This window comes from Engraulis encrasicolus, chromosome 18, assembly GCF_034702125.1.
Source record: "Engraulis encrasicolus isolate BLACKSEA-1 chromosome 18, IST_EnEncr_1.0, whole genome shotgun sequence".
Taxonomy (NCBI): Eukaryota; Metazoa; Chordata; class Actinopteri; order Clupeiformes; family Engraulidae; genus Engraulis; species Engraulis encrasicolus.
Genome location: NC_085874.1, coordinates 14,584,728 through 14,605,900, shown reverse-complemented (window position 1 = coordinate 14,605,900; position 21,173 = coordinate 14,584,728). Strand labels below are relative to the sequence as shown.

At 44.3% G+C, this 21,173-nt stretch overlaps 1 protein-coding gene across 1 annotated transcript in view; it reads left to right on the top strand.

The window, feature by feature from the left end:
- The window catches only part of LOC134469061 (complement C1q tumor necrosis factor-related protein 3-like), a 50,081-nt gene extending 43,625 nt beyond the window's left edge, over positions 1 to 6,456 (top strand). Inside the window, exon 3 of the mRNA XM_063223079.1 lies at positions 5,449 to 6,456. Within this exon, the coding sequence (XP_063079149.1) occupies positions 5,453 to 6,001 (549 nt within the window). The 5' untranslated portion in view covers positions 5,449 to 5,452 and the 3' untranslated portion in view covers positions 6,002 to 6,456. The remainder of the gene's footprint in view (positions 1 to 5,448) is intronic.
- The last annotated feature ends 14,717 nt before the right edge of the window (positions 6,457 to 21,173 follow it).

The window sequence follows — 21,173 nt, the reverse complement described above, 5'->3', positions numbered from 1 at the left end:
TGGTTGGAGGACAACTCGGCGTGTGCCCGGGCCCAGCCGCTCAGCCGCTGTTTGGCAGCGAGAAGTTTTTGTTTAGTTTACTTTTTGTTTCTGTGCCCTTCTGTTTGGTTGCCTATGTGATCGTCTGTTAAGTGTGTCCCGCTGCAGTGCCATAGCACAATCACCTGGTTTGGTTTTGCTCTGCTCCCCTGCATGGCAGCTGATTTGTCTACGTGTCTGTCTGCCCGCTTTGGCCGCGTTACTTGCGGGTGAGCAGGTGTTTGGTGGCTGTGCCCACCGCGAAACCCCCCTTTAAGGACCACTCAGGCTTGCAGTGTTTATTTGTTTTTGCTGGGCTTTTCTCAGCTTCCTTAATATTGTGTTTGATTTCCTTTTGATTTGCTTTGTGTGTATTTTCATTGATTGCTGTGGGTTATTTGCATGGACTAATTATTAGGTGGTTGGGGTAGGTGGGGTCGCAGAACCGCCTCTCTCTGTTGCCCATCCTCCGGCGGCTCTGAGCGTGCAATGAATGTGTGGCTGCATGTATATGTGAACAAAGAAATGTTTTAATTACCGTTTGCACAATATTTCCCAAAGAGACGGAACTATCATTGTTGTAAATAATAAACATCACTGTATTTTGGGATCCTCGTCTTTGATTATTGTACAACGAACTTGTGTTGCCTTTCGGGTTTATTTCCTACGGACTAACCCACCGTAGGTGGCGTAGTCGAGGTACTGGTAATTAATTATCTTAGTGTAAACTTTAACATCTATATGTCCACTCTGCTACAATTGACGTGATGTCGGCAGGATGTACATGACTAAAAGAGACGTGGATCCCATTTGATTGATGGTTTAGGTATGTGCACTAGAGTTCTCAACGGGCCTGAAAATGTCAACCCGACCCTACCCGGCCCGTGGCTTTTAAAGCCCGAGCCCGATGTTACCCGACACATCACTTGGAATTATCTATCCGAACCCGGCCCGAAGCCCGAAGTCGGGGGTCAGTTTCCCCACGTTATCCTATGGAGAATGACGGGTTGTGGTAGGTCTTTAAGGGCACTTATGTGCAGTAAATTGCATAATCCACTTAGTTGCATAATCCACCTAGTGAAAAGATATTTTCCACAATAGAAACATAATATGAAATGGGGAAACTTACATTCTTGCTATTTAAGCAGAATCATCCACAGCGCGATTTCAATAACCGCCTCATGCTTCACCGCAACAACAATCCACCTTTTTTTGACTTCTAAATGTAGGCTTACTACATTTCCATCCCGAGTAGGTTGACTTCTAAATGTAGGCTTACTACATTTCCATCCCGAGTAGGCCTATCTGATTAAATGTAGGCTACGTGAAGTTGCCCCTCCCTCGTTTGTTCATACGCGCGGATGAGATGGAAAGCCTGGCTGTGCCAAACATTGTCTAAAAGTTTCATAAAATTTTGGTCGGCACACAAGGTTTTGGACATACTAATTTCTAGTGGCACCTGGGCTACGGTTGGTGTATTGATCAGCCATATAGCAAAAAAGACATAGCCGAGGTGAGAGGATGAGATCTCTTCCTCGGCTGGCGAGCGCTCCGCATGTGTGTGCACGCGGTTCCTTCCCTCCCAAGAGCCGACAGTTGCTTACAAGTCAATTTGAGCACGAAAACAGCAAAGACAAGGTGATATTTCATTCAAATGGGGCCTACACGCTCCAAATAAAACATTGGCTGGGGGGATATTCAACCAGACCGCAGCGCGAGCAGACAGTCAGTGTGAAAAGCCAAGTCTACCGGGGAAATCGCCGTCTTTGCTGCCGCTCGCCATAAGTGCATGAGCCATTGAAATAGTGAAGTGGCATATCGCAACAGCACATGCGGATTAGCCAAATTATATGCAACAAAGTCGCCAACAAAGCGTGGATTTATGTTTAATACGCATATGCCAACGTTGTGTGAATACGGGGAAAGGATAGCCTAATTGGAAAGCCACTGTCCTTTCCATAGTAGAAGACCGCTTCGGTTTCGTTTCACCTCATGGGGAAAGCATCCATGCACTGCATTTGCTGAGACTACTAAGCATAAAGTTAGCGATCAAACTAAAAATATTGGTTGTTGTCATTACATCATTTAATAGGCTACTATGGCTGTTGTTTAAAATAGCCATTGGATTGCCAACCGTCCCTTGTATTAAGAAACAAAAGTAGGCTATGGTTCCATGAGCTGACATGGGACTCAATGTCGTTATAATTGCATCTAAGATTTTTTTCCCCCGTTTTTATTCGTTTGGTAATTGTAGCCAATGTAGTTTTTCTGTGCGTTACGGGACCTCTGTCCAACTCATCATCGCTGTGATGTCATGTTTGTTTTGCGTTCCGGTACCTTGTGATTTACAAATTAAGCACTGCGCAACGTTGCATGCAGCAGCCTCAGACCTTCGTACGCAGGCCTACATAGGCTATATTTAGATAGATAGGCCTAGCTTTACTGACCCATCTAGCCATAAGTCACGGTAAACAGCAGAACTGATCTTTTTTCTTTTTTTTTCACTGGGCGGAAAAGATTGAGCCCGCGGACCGAACCGACCCGAGCCATATGCTTATATTTTCGACCCGAACCCAAGGGGCCCGTCGGGTTTGTCGGGCTGACCCGACCCGTTGAGAACTCTGATGTGCAAATGTTAATGACCGCAGTGTTTTGTGTCAGTTTGGAATTTGTTTTATTTGTTTGTTTTTCTTTACAAGCCAAGCAGCGGCTGGGTGAGGTGGTCTGGCGACAAGAAATTGAGCGGTTGCGTACATTATTTCCTGAGGTTGTGCTGTTCCTTTGCATTGACTTTTTGCATCAGCGTAAAATGGAAAGCGAAGAATTGGCAGAGTTGAAGGCAATCGCGAGAAAGCAACAGGAACAGCTCAATCTCATGGACCAGTGGGTCAGTATGTTAAAGCAAGACCTTCAGCGGCCTTTGTCTGGGTCGCATGGTGAGTTTATTTGTTGGAGGTGCCAGCAGCCTGGTCACCTGGCGCGTAACTGCGAGGGGCAGCGTGTTCCCCCTGCAGCCCGGGCTACCCCGACAGCGCAGTCAAGGAATGATGGGCAGTCATCCCCTCGTCGTTCGGTTGGAGGACGTGCATCTACGGGCCTGGGAAGAAGCCGCCCTTCTAGTGAATCGGGCTCGAGCGACTGGTTCAACCATAGCTCACCGTTTGGCACCGTCGTGCAGTGCGTGTGTATGTGCGTGTGTGTTTGCATGATGATGATGGTCAATTTACTGTGTATGATTGGGTGAGCGCGAGCGTGCGTGTGTGTGTGCCTGCGCTTGGGTGTGTGTGTGTGTGTGTGAGCGCGCGCGGCCGCGCGCCTGTAAGCTTGTGTATGTGTGCGCGTGTGTGTGCGTAATGTTGAGAATTCGGTGGTTGAATTGTGAAAATTGGCCTGTCCATACCGCGTGTGATTTGAGTAGTGATGTTTGCTGTGTCGCCGGGTCGGCGACAAAAGAACTTGGGGCAGAATGTAACAGGTCGCACCTGCGATGCGCGTCTGCGCCCGTTTGATTGGCAGCGGAGGCGGGCGTTAGTCTATATACCTGGCCATGGCGCTGTTTCCTGGCTGACGTCTTCCGCTCAAAGCCAGTCCATACTCTTTGGCGTGGGCTCGGGCCGTGTTCTCTGGAGGCCGTGTAAACGTGATCGCCTAACCTTAACCAAGCATTCCTAATCGATGTTGGTATTGCGCTGATGAGCTGGAAGAAGCGCTCCGTCTTTCAGACCGTGGTAAGCGGTGGTTTAATCCACACCAATAATGTGTGTTTATTGCCATGGTGTAGTTCTAATTTGGAAACGCCTCTGTACTTTTAGTTTGGTAAGCCTGCCCGTGGTCGTGGATCACCGTGACGCATGACGTGTGACGTGATGGCTCTCCAAGGCTGGTGCGTGCCAGTTACGTGTGCATCCTAAGGTCGGTATCCGCCACGCGCACTATCAGTAGGCCTAATGTCTTACTCCATGGCAAAGTTAATGACGGTAGCTTTCTTTGTAGTTGGTGTGTTGGCGGTCTCCAGGAAGAGGACAACTCGGCGTGTGCCCGGGCCCAGCCGCTCAGCCGCTGTTTGGCAGCGAGAAGTTTTTGTTTAGTTTCCTTTTTGTTTCTTTGCCCTTCTGTTTTGTTGCCTGTGTGATCGTCTGTTAAGTTTGTCCTGCTGCTGTGCCATAGCACAATCACCTGGTTTGGTGTTGCTCTGCTCTCCTGCGTGGCAGCTGATTTGTCTACGTGTCTGTCTGCCCGCTTTGGCCGCGTTACTTGCGGGTGAGCAGGTGTTTGGTGGCTGCGCCCACCGCGAACCCCCCCTTAAGGACCACTCAGGCTTGCAGTGTTTATTTATTTGTTTTTGCTGGGCTTTTCCCAGCTTCCTTAATATTGTGTTTGATTTCCTTTTGATTTGCTTTGTGTGTATTTTCATTGATTGCTGTGGGTTATTTGCATGAACTAATTATTAGGTGGTTGGGGTAGGTGGAGACGCAGAACCGCCTCTCTCTGTTGCCCATCCTCCGGCAGCTCTGAGCGTGCAATGAATGTGTGGCTGCGTGTATATTAGAACAGATAAGTGTTTTCATTGCCGTTTGCACAATATTTCCCAAAGAGAATGAACTATCATTGTTGTAAATAATAAACATCACTGTATTTTGGGATCCTCGTCTTTGATTATTGTACAACGAACTTGTGTTGCCTTTTGGGTTAATTTCCTACGGACTAACCCACCGTAGGTGGCATAGTCGAGGTATTGGTAATTCATTATCTTAGTGTAAACTTTAACATCTTAATGTCCTCTCTGCTACAGTATAAAAAAGGGTGATCACTGAATAACAGTCACAGACACTGTTGCTGCACCTACTTTTACTATCCGCATTGCTACTACAGCTGATACTACTACGAAAGAAAGACAAAATATTCTTTCAGGTAAGATTGCAAAATCGTAAGACAAGAGGTGCTGTATGTGTTACAATACTATATGCTGCACTATATTGAGACGTGTCACTTGTTACTTGTTTGATGAATGTTCAACATATCATAGACAGTGATGGGGGTGGGGGGTGCATCTTGTCACCAGGCAAGGCATGCCAGCAAGTTTGAGTAATGAGATTAGATTTGATTATTTCTAGATTTGATGTGCAGCTACAACAGTATTTGCACACTTCATAAGTATGAAATAAGTATGAAAATATGTTGATATGAAAGGCCCTACAGAGCCCTTAAACTAACATGTGTGAGTAAAGAAAGACCTAAGTGTTTCTCGCGTGCACCTGAATCTGAAACTCTCATGCGAACCTGAAGCTGTCTTGTTCACACTAGAAACTTTCTCATGCTCACATACAATGTTTCTTTGTTACTGGCGCTGTCATTTTAAGGGATCGGTACCGTACAAATTATATTATATTGAACTCGGGACACGTTTTTGTTGATATTTTTCTTTCACAGTGACATGAAGATGAGGGCTGCCATCTTGCTGCTGCTGTTGCTGGTCCCCATGTGTGGAGCTCAGGCCTGTGAACACGTGAACATCTATACTGAGCTGAAGGAACTCAAAGCCATGGTGACCAAGCTGAAAACCAACGCAGACATCATGAAGGTGGCATTCTCAGCAGGTCTGACTGAGTCAGGAGTCGTAGTGTCTGGGGGTAACGAATTAAACTTGGTCTTCAGTAAAGTCACCACCAATGTCGGTGAGGCGTACGACAGCGCGACTGGGTTCTTCACAGCTCCCGTCAAGGGGGTCTACTTCTTCAGATTCAATGTTATGGATCATCCAAAATACCGCTATATGCATATCATGATGTTTAAGAATAACGACAGACTCATGTATCTTGATGAGTATGACACTGATGGACATTCCACCCATCTGTCCGGTGGTATCACTCTGGAGCTAGCTGTGGAAGATAAAGTTAACCTGAGACTGCCAGCAGGTAACCAGCTGTTTGACGATTCCCGTAACCACTGTATATTCACTGGCTTCCTGGTCTTCCTTCTCTGAGTGAAAACGCACCACTCACATCATCTGTCAGCATTGCAGAATAACTGCAGCACCAGCAGGTCATCCTTAAACTACAATGCTGTTGAATTGCATCACACTGACACTCAAAATTGAATAAAAAGAATGATAGCATTCATGCTATCCTTTAAAATAAAAAAAATGAGTATTCAGTGACGCTTTATTTGTCACTTTGTCATTTGTTTTTGTGTGTGTGCGTGTGTGTACCTGTTGTTTTGTGTGTAGTTTGAGCCTTGCTTTTTATTCTACAAAAAAAATGTACTTTCAGTTTTTGTCTACTGCTTGCACACAATTTGCAAAAAATGGCTCAAAACTCTACACACAATTCCATAACAGAAAACACTTGGAAATAAACTATTCACCTCAATGCTAAATAAACATTGCCCCCAAAACACAAAACTGCTATAAACTACAATGCTGTTGAATTGCATCACACTGGAATTCAAAATGAATAAAAGAATGGTAGCATTCCTGCTTTGCTTTAAAAATAAAAATGAGTATTCAATGACGCATTATTAGTCAATTTGTCATTTGCTTTTTCAAGAATGTATCTACCATTTGTCACATAGCCGTAATCCTTTTCAACTTTTTACAGTCTATCATGTTTTGATGAGTGTACACCAAACACAGAGCTACGTAGAGTATGTCACAAAATACATCATATACAATTTTATGAATAATTAAAATAAAATAAAATAGCAATGTAATAAAACACATGTGAAGTGTAAGACAGACAAAACATCTCAGCTTCAACTGAACATACAGGCACACACGCAAACACACACATCGACACCACTTGTGTAGCTGTGGTTAGATACTGTATACTGTGTAGCATACAGTAAGTTTTATCCAACATATGTGTCCGTTATCTGTGGGTGTGCGTGTGCGCGCGTGCGTGCGTGCATGCTTGTGTGCACGTGCACTGCATATGCCCGATCTGTGCGCGGTGTGTGTTTGTGCATGTGGCAGAAAAAGAGACTGGACATATCTGAGGGGTAGAGCTACAGCCTGCATGTTTGATGTATGAAACAGTGCAACCATATTACGCATTGAAAAGCCACCCGCTAACAACACTGTTGAGAGACGCAACAGGAATTCCTGCTAAACACCTCCGAATGCCAGCAGCACAAGAGAAATGATAACGAGGGCACATTACTCCATGTAGAAAGACGCCTTGTTTTGTATTCATCACATTCATTGCATTCACTTGCAATGTGCATTCAGGCCTGTTGGAGAATGGGTCAATGAAAAGACCCGGCCATTTCTGCCCTTATTAGCAGCCACTGTCAAACAAAATCAACATAGCAATGTTGGTGACCTTGTATTTGGCTGATAAAAACTAGAAATGCACCGGATCCTGATTTTTAGGATCCTGCCGGATACCGGATCCACTGCTTAAGATCCTGCCGGATCCGGAACCGGATACCGGATCCTACGAAAGGGTTGAAACACATAGCCAACTCGCATACGTAGGCCCTTTTTATTACATTGGCGCAAACTGTTTTTAAGACTCATTGGCTTACTGCCACACTGCCTTCAACGATCACTTCCAAAGGGCTTTCACTCCATGCAGCGATTGGGGTTGTGAAAGACTGACTGAAAAGCCTAGGCTACGTAAAAAGTAGAGATGCCCCAGATCCTGATTTTTTAGGTAACTGCCGGATACCGGATCCACTGCTTAAGATCCTGCCGGATCCGGATAGTCTGAAAAACCCTATTATCCTGCCGGATCCGGAACCGGATCTTGGATCCTGTACATCTCTAATAAAAACTGCCATAAGACTGCAGACATAGACAATCAGACGTTGGTGATTTATAGGACTGTAACAATACACTCAACTCACGATTCGGTTTGTATCAAGATTTTTGACCTACGGATCGATACACCCCACGATTTTGTTTTTAAAAAGTTGAAAAATACTTGATGTCAGATACCGACTTGAACCCTTTTCTGGGCGTACAACATAGACCATAAAATAAATAAAACTGTGATTCATCTGTGATTCCGTAATGAGACGGGTAGCTTCTGAGCAAAACAGGCAGTTCAGAGGGGAACTCCCCTAAAGGGCAAGCATAGAACACAGAACATAATTACACATTTTATAGTGAGGAGTCTGCACACCGGACATCCCTTTTTGTGGTTTATTCCATCGCACAACTACGCTAAGAAGACCTCAATGATGAAAAAGGATTTGAAGCGTGCAGACTCATCATTCCAAAACTTCAGTCATCCTTTGTCCTGCACCTAAACCTGGGATGTGCACAATCTTCCTTCTCAACTGTGAGAAGATTGCACAGCCTCTGCAAAGGTTTATTTTCAAACAACATTCTCCCTGCTCTCTCCATCATCATTAATATGGTTTTCCATTAGAATAGAAACCACGGGAATTCCATTCTAGAGGAGAACATCAGCATTCCAAACGTGCAGAGCTTCCGTGAAGAGCATCAGCTGGAGGCACCGTGGTGAATAGCCGTGTTTCATTAGCCCTGTTAGACCACTGGGATCTGCCAGCTGTCCCCCATATGTGACCCGTCGACTGCCCATTAGACCAAGCGAACAGCGGTGGGAGTTGAATAAATTATAATCACCAGTGGCACATTGGAGCATAGTGTGTGGTTGAGGTACTAGACTTGATGTAAAACACATGGTTGCGTACTACTGTATACTCAAGTAGTATACAGTATACTATTATGCCATCTGTGCTCAGAGGGGGTGCGATGCTGGCCAGCATCATGTGAGTATTCCATGGGATGAAACCATGAGAGCTTGTCTCTCTTTCTTTCTCCCTGCCCTTCCTCTCTCTCTCTCTCTCTCTCTCTCACTCTCTCTCTCTCAATTTTCATCCCTCACTTTCTTTCTTCTGTCTGTACCTTTTATTCTCCTGTCTTCATCCATTTCTCTTGCCCTATCCATCTTCATCTTCTACTTCTTGCTCCCCATTTTCTCTCCTTTTCTCTGCCCATCTCTCTCTCTCTGTCTCTCCTCTCCCTCTTTCTCTCCTTTGACTGAAAAGCCCTCTGCCCCGCTGTACCCTCTGTATGCTATTTCAGTTATCACGCTAGGCTGCGTCTATTCTATATTTCATGATGGGGCTTCTTTCTTTCTTTTGTACAGACAGTCCGCTTCTTTCACTTGCGATGAATCCAAATGTGTTTCTGACGGGGAGAAAACGGGCCCGAAGCAGGCTGACAGCTTTCTACAGCAGTTTTGGCTCCAGGGACCCATTAGGAAGAGATGCTCAATGGCCGACATGAAAGAGGAGGAGAGGGGATAAATATTGTGATGGGCGGGATAGACAGGTGAAAAGACTGGGCACAGGGACTGTACGTGTATGTAAACCTGATATTTTGAAATGGAAAGGGGAGGAATGTTGTGAAAGTGGCAGTGTTGTGTAGATACACTATATACTGTACACATATTCTCTCTCTCTCTCTCTCTCTCACACACACACACACACTCGTTGTTATGCACTCACACGCCTACAGAATCTATCTCTCTCTCTGTCACACACGCACGCACGCACACACACACACACACTTCACTTGCTCTGGGCATTTGGCTAAAATGCTCAATCTGTTCTGTCTTTTACTGTCTTCTCTTTTATACTCCCTTTTTTACTCTCTTTTATACTCTCTCTATACTTTGCACAAAATGGGACGTCAAGAAGACCTGTACTGCAGCCAGGCCAGAGGGAATGCACTGAGCTCAGAACTATTCTTGCAGGTCCATTCTTAGACTTTTGTTTGGGAAGCTTTTGTTCTACTTGCTTTATTGGAACTGCAGTTCCTATCTTTTCACTGACCCATCTCAAAATATCATTAAAGCAACAACGCACTCGCAAAATCATTAAAAAAAAGAGAATACATCTTGTATTCAGCACGCTCTCTCTCTCTCTCTCTCTCAGGATCAGGACACTGTACAGCAGCTCCATAGGACCCCACAGAAATATTATAGTTGGGAGGATGAGTTAGGATGTTGCCCACAAGTAAGTTCCCTTTAGGGGAAGCGCAATTGGCACCCATAGCCACCACATTGTCCACAGCGGCTGCAGTACACTGATTCATTCCCTGGGCAAGACCCTCTTCCTGCCACCAGAGATAAAAAATGGAGACGTGGCCTCCATCCCTTCACATTGATCAAGATTAAGATTAGGGTGTATTACCCTAGCATTACCGGGCAAATACAAAGACCGCGACGCAATTGAAGCGACAGAGAATCGCTTCTGTGCAGCAGAGCGATTGAAGCGACTAGAGTATGTCCGTTACAAGCAGAACGCAAGCATTCAAACATTCCCATTGGCTGTGGTCACGTACCTCTATACAGTCATTGGCTGTCGCGGTCTGTCACTGAACCGCGTCATAGCTCATTAGCATAACATAGCCAGGAGTTCAACTACAAACTGTCGCTCTCGGCGTGCGAATCGCCTCTAGTCTCCAATATCGCTTTTGTTGCGCGACTCAATACAAAGTCAAAAACTTCCGTCGCTCGCCTCGCTCTTGTCGCGGCCTGTGTATTTACCCGGTAAGTCCACATATGCCTCTTTTCCCCTACCGTTTTTCTGGTAGGCCTACAGCTTGACACAGCACGCCTCGGCCGCCACTTTTTGCTCTTCAATTGAGCTGTGTTGTGCCAAATCGAAAACCAAAAAGTGGCATCCGAGTCACGCTGTGTCGAGCTGCAGGCTTGCCAGAAAACTGGCCGTGCAGTGCATCCTTAAGCTGGGCTTACACTGTGCGACTTTTGCCCCGATTTTGCCCCGATTTGGCACTCGCACGACTTTTTGAGAGTCGGGCCGATTTCTTGCTCAATCGCAGGTCAATCGTGAGTCTCGCATCGTGCAGTGTACATGGGGTAACGACAAGCGATTTCGCCTCACGATCGTGCAATCGCAGGGTCGCAAGAAAATCAAAACGGTTTGAAATTCTGATCGTGGCTCGTGCGTAAATCGCACAGTTAAAGCAGTGCTACGACCCGATTTGACACTTCACATGCACAAAATAATAGGGCCGGCGATTCGCTGTTGAGCGCGACCTCATCTCCACCTCAGGTGCGCATGTTCCCTCCTCTGCAGACCGGGGAAACATGCCTGTCGCGTCGTAAGGTGGAAGCATTTCGCTCGCATCCGACTGTCGGCTCGTGTAGTGTGAGGACTTGAGTTGTGAACTTTTAAACAGTGAAATTCCATCGTGCAGTGTGAGCAGAAGCTTAAGACCCACGAGTGAAAATATCGCACAGTGTATGCCCGACTTTAGGAAAAAGGTATGTGGATGAGAGGCCTGTAGGGCCGTTATCCAAGTCAATATCCTCAGGACAACATCAACATCAGGATATCACATTCCATTCAGCTACTGGTCTCATTCAGTGGCTATTGAGGGACGCCTTTGCTTCCATGTGGATTTTGTAGGCTGTGCATGCACGAAGCACCAGGGAATTGCTCTTGACCTCTGCCCTTAATATGCTTAGCAACCGCTCTCCATTAGCCGATCTCATCTGTTTTAATTCACACCGTGCCGTCGCTCTTGGAATGCCAATCCCAATTCCCATTCTGGCTAATGTGCATAAATCAGCATGGAGAGTCAGTGTGAAATCAGAATCACACCTCGTTTGGGCGGGAGTAAACCACCGCAATCCTTTGGTGAAGGCACACCCTGAGAACTGAAGACCTTAATTTGTTTATCCACCACAGTGATTCTCAAACTGTGGGCTGGGGCCCATTGGTGGGCCCTGAATGTATTCCAAGTGGGTCTTGAAATCATTTTCTAAAAATCAAAACGATATTTTTGTGTGTTTTGTTATTGATATACTTGAGTTGTATTATTTATTGGGTCAGACATGGGCCCTGGACATGTGTGAATATTTTAAGTGGGCCCCAAGTTAGAAAAGGTTGGGAACCCCTGATCTACCATGTTTCAATCCCTTCCCTCCATGGTACTATAAACCTGGACACAGAGAGGTAAAAGGAAAAAAAGCAGAGTAGTATAGGGTAGACATAGGCCTACTCTTAAAGATGTAATAACAACAGTAGTAGCATGACATAACGAAGTTGAAACCATGTACGGTAATATCATACCAGTGTTGTAATTTCATCTGTAAGTGTACTTCTACTTTATACAACTCTGGAAAACAGTGAGGGATAGGAGATACAGTACAGTAAGAATGTGCAATGAGGAAATTACAGGGGAAATGAACTTTGACCTTTGACATCTTTGATGACACCTGTTGATTTTCGGTTTGATTGTAATGGTTTGTGTACGTGTAACCATGCTCATCCAGTCCGCCACTCAGGGCTTGAACTCAAGACTTTCCAGTTCATTCTCTAGTTTGGCATTGGAGGCACAGGTACAATACCACTGAGCTGAAAGTCTAAGACAACCACTCAGCGCAACCGCAATTGTATGAGGCTTCAGGAGGGAGGTTTACTAATGCTTTACTGACGATCTCTTGTAGTTGGCATCCTTTACACTCACTTCACTGAACTTCACTCACATCACATGATATTACTGAGCTAAATATCTACGTCGATAGCCCAGTGCTACCACATGAGGCTTCAGAAGGGCTGTTTACTAACTTTCTACCGTATAACTGCTAGTTAGCATCCATTCCATGCGTAGGCATTAGTCCACACTAAATGGCCCTCAATGCTGATAAAGATACAGTCCTATGGCTCATCATGATTTAACCTCAGTATTACAGTATTTCTCAATTGGTTTTGTACATTTCTCGAATCTCTCTCGCAATTTGCAAAACATAATAGTCATTATCAAAACAGCTTTAACAAATGGCAAAACACCGTGGATGACCTGCAAAACCGAGTCTCTTGCTCAAAACCTATGTTTTTGTGTCAATGAACGTATCAGTGCCAGCAGAATGGTTAGTCATTGTGTCAGTGTAGTACGTGTATGGACAAGCTAGTCAAATCGACCAATGGAAATTATACAGTGCTTATCACATTATGACAGCTTGGTAAATCATTTTGCATGTCAAGACTTAGACTATGACCTAGGGCCTAAATGTTTTGGGGGTGCGATAATTTCATGCATTCAGTGACAAAGCTTTTTGAGTGATATGACAAAAGCAATTGATAATTGATTATTATTATTATAATGTACGAAAAAGCTGAGAATTGTACACAACCATTGCATGGGGGACGAAAGCATTTGCTAAATGCTGAAAACTAGGAAAAACGTATTTTACCATGTGCACAGGTGACGGCAGGAAGTCACAATTGAACAAGAAGTTTTGAGAATGATTATTCTGTTGTGAGACATGTACAATACCAATTGAGAAAAACTGTAACTGATGTGCTTTTTCCCCTCATGAAACATCTTAGAATATCCTGTTTTGTTGATCAGTTACTCTCTAGCTCTATTTCTTTGCACACAAATAAATCACCAAGGAAATGCATGTGATACACATGACATCACCAGGACTAATTCTATGCACATGTTGGTTTATCTGTTTGTTTGCAACTAAAACTGTAAATGCAAGATAAAACTACTATAAAGCCTGGGGATTTTAAAAGTTAATATTCAAGGTGTTTTGAAGCCATCAAAATGGTAAGCCCTGGTGGTAAGTGGGTGTGAAAAACATTAAGATGCAAATGGTATATTTGCAGTGAAGCAGGGAAATGCTGATAATATTTTTCTCCAAAGTAAAACTGTGTGATATACGAGGCTGCAGACCAACTCTGGTGTTTGGCTATTAATTACGTCCCGGATGAGGGAACGTGTTCTAGGTGCATAAACCTTAAACACACTCCACGCATACTGACTGCAGTGATTAGCATGCTCAATAACGACTTAGCGACCGACCGAGTTGACAAGACAGATGCGGGAGGCAAGTAAACATTTTACAGAAAGTAGGAGGGACGGAAGAGGAAACAACTTAAAAGGCATATTACTTTAAAAACAAGATTTGGTCTTAAATGAAAGGGAAATGGGAAGACAACTGTCTCCCTAGCTGCTGATATTAAATAGGCTATGATGGTAACAGCTTTGGAAAAAATAAAAAAAAAGAAGAAGAAAATGAAAATTGTCACCCCAAAAAACGGGGTCAATGATTTGCAAAATGGTTCAGTGAAACATCCATAACTAACTCACGTGTAGGGGTACCCCCCGCTGTAAAATGAGGTGTGAAAACGTAGCTCTCCACTGTGTGTGTGCACGCCATCTAATTATTACAAACGCGTCGGCGGCCCGTGAAAATTTATTTCTTCAGGTTTCACCGGTGGCGCAGTGTTGTAAATCAAAGGCGGCTGGCTGGAGAGCGGGACTTGTTTTACACCGTGATAGGTGATAAAAAGGCCTGATTTATGGGCTGTTTGCTGTCTCCGCAGGGAGCTTATGAGTAATCTAGGGGACGCTATGAAAAAAAATGACATAAATAATTTTTTAAAATATGGTGTTGTGATGCCAGATGATGCGATCTGTGAGCGTTCACAGCTGACGCTGAGAGGGTTGGTCCATCTCTTGATCCATCTCTTCAGACCATTAATTCAAAGCTACCACTCACTTATGTTGAAATAAAACATTTTAGTGTTTTTGAAAGAGGATCATTATCCAACTTTCTTAAAGAGAAACCATTGTGCTGTACCTCTTTCTATTAATCTTGTATCCATATTTCGCAGTAAGACATTAGGTTAGACCTTTTAATAGCCTACCTTTTTAAAATGTATCATTTGCATAAATCATTGAGCTGGAGGGCTAAAGTAGGCTACAGATCCACACCAGCCAGATTAAGTGCATGAATTTCAAATCCGTTGAACTATATATTCTGTCACTCAAAGGTGGGTGGAAAATTTAGCATGTTTCAACAGAAGAAACAGAATGTTGCATTATACTGTACACCAGATTGCTTGATGGATTACTGGCTTGGATACTTACTATTTTCCACATATTACCAAGACTTTGAACACCTGAAATGACCTAACAAGGCTCAGTGGCACACAGATGGCTGTCTCATAAGGGCCAAAACATACCAAGGCGGAACGGAACCGGCACGGGACGAACGCGGTCTTTCTGCTTAATTTCGACCGGCGTGTTTTTCTCTGCCTTTCACACTGACAGCGTCGGCATGCGCGGCCAGTCCTGTTCAAAACTTTGCCATTCATTTGAATGAGACACCACCGGTCGCCGGCGTGAAAAATACGCTCGAGTTCTATTTTCCAAATGCAGCGCGGCGCGGAGCCGGCTCCCGCACCGCTGACGCCCGACTACCGCCGGTTGGTGTGTAAGGACAGATAGGTTTCAATGTATTTTCACCGATGCCGGTAAAAAACGCGGCCGTCACATAGCTCTGCACAATCTTTGCCCTCTCCCATTTGTATTCAGTTCTACGGCTTTTGCAAGTGCGAGACGTCGGCTTGACGTATTCGGAGGTATCCGGTTTCAGTCCGAAACGGTGCATACATACTGACAGCGACGACGTCCACTTAACGTCCACTGAACGTGTCTGGCATCAGTCCGAAACTGTTAGAATACATGTAAACAGATCATGCCTTGCACACAGGAGCGCGGTGTAAGCGCGGCACATGTCCGTCCCGACCGGACATGTCCGCGTTGCTCCTTGAAAATAGAACTCGAGTCTATTTTCCTGCGCGGACGTCCGCGTTCAATGAGCGGCTTCCGTTGAAAATGAATGGCTGCTGCCCACGGATAGGATGTGGACGTGGACCGTGCAGTGTGAAAGGCAGCTCGCGAACCTCTCGGACTCGCACTTCTCCCGGAGATGTTAAGTGAACGTGAATATCTTGGTGTGCATGTACCGTTAGAAGAACAGATCATCCCTTGCATACCGGAGCGCGGTGTAAGCGTGGGGCATGTTCAGGCCCGCAAGCGGGAGATCGGACATGTCCACAACACTTGAAAATAGAACTCGAGTGAATTTTCCTCCATGGGCGAGCGTGTGCAATGAGCGGGCTCCCATTGAAAATGAATGGCACAAGAGAAGTCCCATTGAAGTTAATAGCACAGAGGACCTCTACTCTGTAGCCTATATCTGTACATCTGGCACATTCACTGTTGTTTATCTACAAAATATTTGTTATGGACTGCCTCTTTATTCTGCACCACTTTACTTACCCATTTCGCTGAAAAAAGTTTCTCAAGTCAGCGATGGTCTGTGTTGCATAGCAACTCCCTCGACAAATGGGATTCTTCACAACTTCTCCCCCCAGAAGGACCTATAGGATATCATAGGCCAGGGTTTCCCAAAGTGGGGTGCGTGCACCCCTGGGGGTGCGCGGCCTGCCACAAGGGGGTGCGCGAGCTGAATAGAGCAATGGCTGATATGTATGTTTTTATACAGAATTTGTGAGCATTACATAGTTTTTAATTGTTTGGTGAATTGTATGCTGAAAGGATCCATCTGAAGTGTAATTTATAACTCCTAGTCTTGGCATGCAACAAGTTCCATTGCAAAAATGTGAGAAAAAAACACCGGTCTATCGGAAATGAGGATTGCCCAAAATGTGTGGCTGAGCAACATAAGCTTAGGGGGTGTGCAAACCACATTGAGATGTAAAACGGGGTGCGCAGGGAAAAAAGTTTGGGAACCGCTGTCATAGGCTATTAACATACTGTAACAGAGGAGTGGCGGCAGAGACATGTTGTATCACTAGGCCTACTGTGTCGAAAGTTTTATTGTGTTTAATAATCGGTCAATTTCATAACTTTTGATCTGCGAAATAATATCAAAAACACAGATTTTCCTCACATATCAGCACCCATCTGCCATTGCAGTTAAACATCTAGGACAATCACATTTTTCATTTATTCTTGTTCATTTCCATGGCGATTATGCAGTTAAAACATGGGCAGAGTGCTGGGACTGGATGCTGCTGCCTGCGGATAGAACGTGAACGCTTACTGCAGTGTGAAAGGGAACAACTAAACAGCCCACGAACCTCTCGGACTCGCGATGCCCCCGGACATGTCAAGCAAACGCGGATGTCTCGTGTAAACGCATCGTTATTCAATTTGCCCTAAGCAAAAAAATTTTTTTTCTTTTACAAAAGACAACAATTGCTTTCCAATTGAACAAAAGCAGCAAGGCTATGGGACACAGTGCTGGGACATGACGTGCACATTTCATGTTTTCCATATTAAATATTGATACTGAGATGTACAGGCCAGCTTCTTTCAGTTTGCGTTGACATGTTTTGTCTCACAATCTCGCCTGTATCCCCCTCATCTGTACACATGTTCTGTGCTATAGAGCTGGGGGATAATTGGTGGCAGGGGAGCGACAGAATAGGCGCTACTTAGCTAATGGACGAACCTGCTCAGTATGCACCAATGTGCTGTGCACTCTACTGCTATAGTGAGAAGGGAAGAAAGAAAGAAATGGAAAAAAGAGAAAAGCCTATGAACACAGACGGGGAGGTGGGGGATTGGCAGCCAGAGACCCAGAGAGAGAGAGACAGCGACCCAGTTAGATGCAGGATTACACATCCGACATGTACGCGCACTCACACTTGCACCCGCACACACACACAGACACACAGACACAGACACACACACACACACACACACACACACACACACACACACACACACAGACACACAGACACAGACACACACACACACACACACACACACAGTATAGAAAGCTGCCTATCACATTAGGCTCTCATTTTTTGTCGGCGGCACACTTGTTAATTGCCCAGACAGAGAATAGATTTCCATCTTTTGCAGAGACAGAAGTCACACTTCTAATTAATTGCTCTGTCTCTCTCTCTCTCTCTCTCTCTCTCTCTCTCTCTCTCTCTCTCTCTCTCTCTCTCTCTCTCTCTCTCTCTCTGTCTCTCTCTGCCTCTCTCTCTCTCTCTCGCTCTCCCTCTCGCTCTCTCTCGGCCTCTCTCTCTCTCTCTCTCTCTCTCTCGCTCTCCCTCTCGCTCTCTCTCGGCCTCTCTCTCTCTCTCTCTCTCTCTCTCTCTCGTTCTCTCCCCAGGGGCCTTTTAGCGACACAGTCACAGACAACACGACAAGCCTCCTCACTATCACCACTTGTCAACTCTACATCTTAATAAGTAATGGAAATGTCCCCATAGATGACAGTTTAATTTTTAACATCTTTTTTAAGTACTCATTTAATGTGTTCCCCCTCCCTCATGGTGTTTGTGAAACGCACAATCAAATATTGAATATAGGCCTACCTATATTCTTATATACAATATAACAGCATAGCCTATTTGAATTTCCTGTGATTCTCTCATCAAAAATATAACACTATTAAAGGTGCAATGTGTAATATTTCAAAATGTTCCAAAATTCATGCTTCCCATTCACAATTGTTACCTTTTTCATGAATACTTACCACCACCATCAAATTCTAAGTAAGTCTGTGGGAAAATTGCACCTTTCATACATGAAAAAGGGGGATCTTCTCCATTGTACGGCATTTTGAATTTCCAGAAATAGACATTTTTAGCTGCACAACATACTGTACTTTGATCATAATAGTACATTTTAGTTCATTATATAGTAAGTATTCATGAAAAGATCAAATTTGACAGTAGACAGCTCTGTTTCAACGAACAGCATAGTTACCTACTCTGGCCACCATCTTACACAGTGTACCGTTAAGGGCCAAAAAAATGTTTGTGATTAGGAATATAGGAGGTATGAGGTGTTGAAAATATTCTTAGGTCCACAAGGGTCCTAGCAGAAAATGTTTGAGAACCACTAAACTACCAGGTTGATTGCGACCTCCCTGCAGTACCTCTACGACCCACCAGGTGTCCCAACCCCCTATTTGGAAACGACTGGTGAAGATGATCAGAAATCATGGAGAAGTATTTACTTCAATGGTATGTGAGCTGAGCATCAGATGTGAGCTGAGCATCAGGTGGGATTCCAATCAGTGACGCTTCAGCCTTGACCATACTCTGGGGTCCAACTCCATTAATACAATTATACCTTCAGGTGTGTGTGTGTGCGCGCGCGCGCGTGTATGTGTGTACGTGCAGGCACGTGTGCGTTTGTGCGTGTGTTTATGTGCGCACCTCTTTATTTATGTTAATTACATTCTCATTAGTTACAATCATATTGACAGTATATAAAGGTGATACTTTGGTCATAATTTACTTTTAATTACACTTAATTTCCAATAAAGTTTGTGGTTTACGCTTATTCCTCTTTTAATTCTGAATAAACATACTCCTCTGCCATGTAACCTTTAATTCTGCTTCATCAACAATTCTGGTCGTTCCCCACACATGAGCGTAATTGGGCACGCAATGACGCAAGACCCAGCGACGCACTTCCAGGCAAAAAAAATGGCTGAACTTTGTGCGATTTCTTACATTAACGCTTTTGCTCAATTTAAAGAGACTATGTGACTATAAATGTTGTTGCTACCATATATTGATGTAAAAAGGCACTACAGACTGATGTAGCTCAAGAAAGTTACTCCACGTTAGGCTACCATTTGACCACTCGATGTTCTAAGCTAGCCATGTAAGCTAACGGGGCTAGGAGTAGGTTTACTTCCAGACAAGGGGGTTGGTTGGTCCAAGGATGGGGATATTAATTTGGGGCTGAAGATTACCAGCCGGGTTGGAGGCATATGCCGTATACACTGCCCTACAATATCAGAACGCAGTATCTTGAAAATGGTCGAAAATGGGTTTAGACCGGAAATTGGCTTTAAAATACCTTCTTTTTCTTGTGTTAAACAAATTTGGTCCAACTTGGTCCCAAAAAAAAACGATAAAAACTGATTATACTGCGCTTTTTGGTTTTAGGAGGTTACGTCGTACTTGCCAAGAACGCAGTATAACGTGCATTATACTGCACTTCTCCATTGACACCGTGGTTTTGGTGTAAACAGTAGAACCACAACAGAACGCAGTATAATGATTTTTTCAGCTAAAAAGTAACGAGAATGTTGGTTTTTTTGCTTTGTTCTTGTGTCCATACATTTCCATCATAAACAAGTATTATATGGAAGTGTCATCACCACTTTACCTCCAACACAGTTGTGTGGCTAGAAAGGAAACTTTAAAGCCTTTTTTCTCAGTTTGCTATTTTGAATTATACTGCGTTCTGAAATTGTAGGGTAGTACAGACCAAGAGCGAGCGGAGCGAACAAAGCGATGGAAGTCATTATTTCTCTATGGAGGGCACGCGACCAGCGCTACCAAAGCGAATTCGCCAGAAGCAAAGCTTCTTGAGCGACCAGAGCGAATTTTGATGATTAAACTCAAGCTAATCGTAGGCGAATTTGCTCTGATGCTGTTCGGCGAAACCCAATCGGAACGTTGATATCTCCGAATGTCCCAGGCTGTCAAGCCAGAGCCGTTATGTGATTAGCTGAATCAAACATGTCAATGCTGCATCTGGAGCGAATACTGCAAATTCAAGGCGAAACTTCTTCTGCTACCCACGCTACCAGGCAGCGTAGTTCGCTCTTGGTCTGGACATGGCAATACTGTTATCCGGCTGTCCATCCATCCCTCCCTCACAAATTTGAACTTGCAACCATCTGGTCCCAAGACCAGCTCTCCAAACATTGGGTCACAGCTTCCAATAGCAAAACCATCTCTCATACTAGACACAGCATGACCTACTATCATGCTCACCTGACCTGCTTAATGTGTAAAACCATCTCCTGTCTGTCTCAGGAACTGTCTTCCACTGTCCAAAAACGATCTCAGTGAGTGCATGAATAATACATGCTACACTCTGTTAAACCAAGACCTCTCTTTCAGTCTTCAATAATGCATTCGACCACCACTAAAAAGAATCATTATCGCTTACAAGCGCTGTGTGTGGATGAAATATTGATAGATGAGCTCAGTGTTGACATGTAACCACAGGTCAACCCCTGCTGAAATAGGGGGGGGGGCGGTGGAGACAAACAGCACATCTTTCAGTGTGCCGACAATCAATTTCTGAAACATGACATACCTATAATATCTTAAATAATATACAAAGTACAATGATATGTTTTAATCCTACATGATTTATATAGGATTTACCCCAACAATCCATTTCTTAAATGTGACAAACCAATATTATCACAAAGTACAATGTATTTTCTATTCTATTTAAAGACTATGGATATAGGCCTTGCCCTGCATCGTGATTTGACCTTGGTGCACAACAAGCTTCCTGTTATGACCAATCATATGATATATGGAGTACAGTAGGT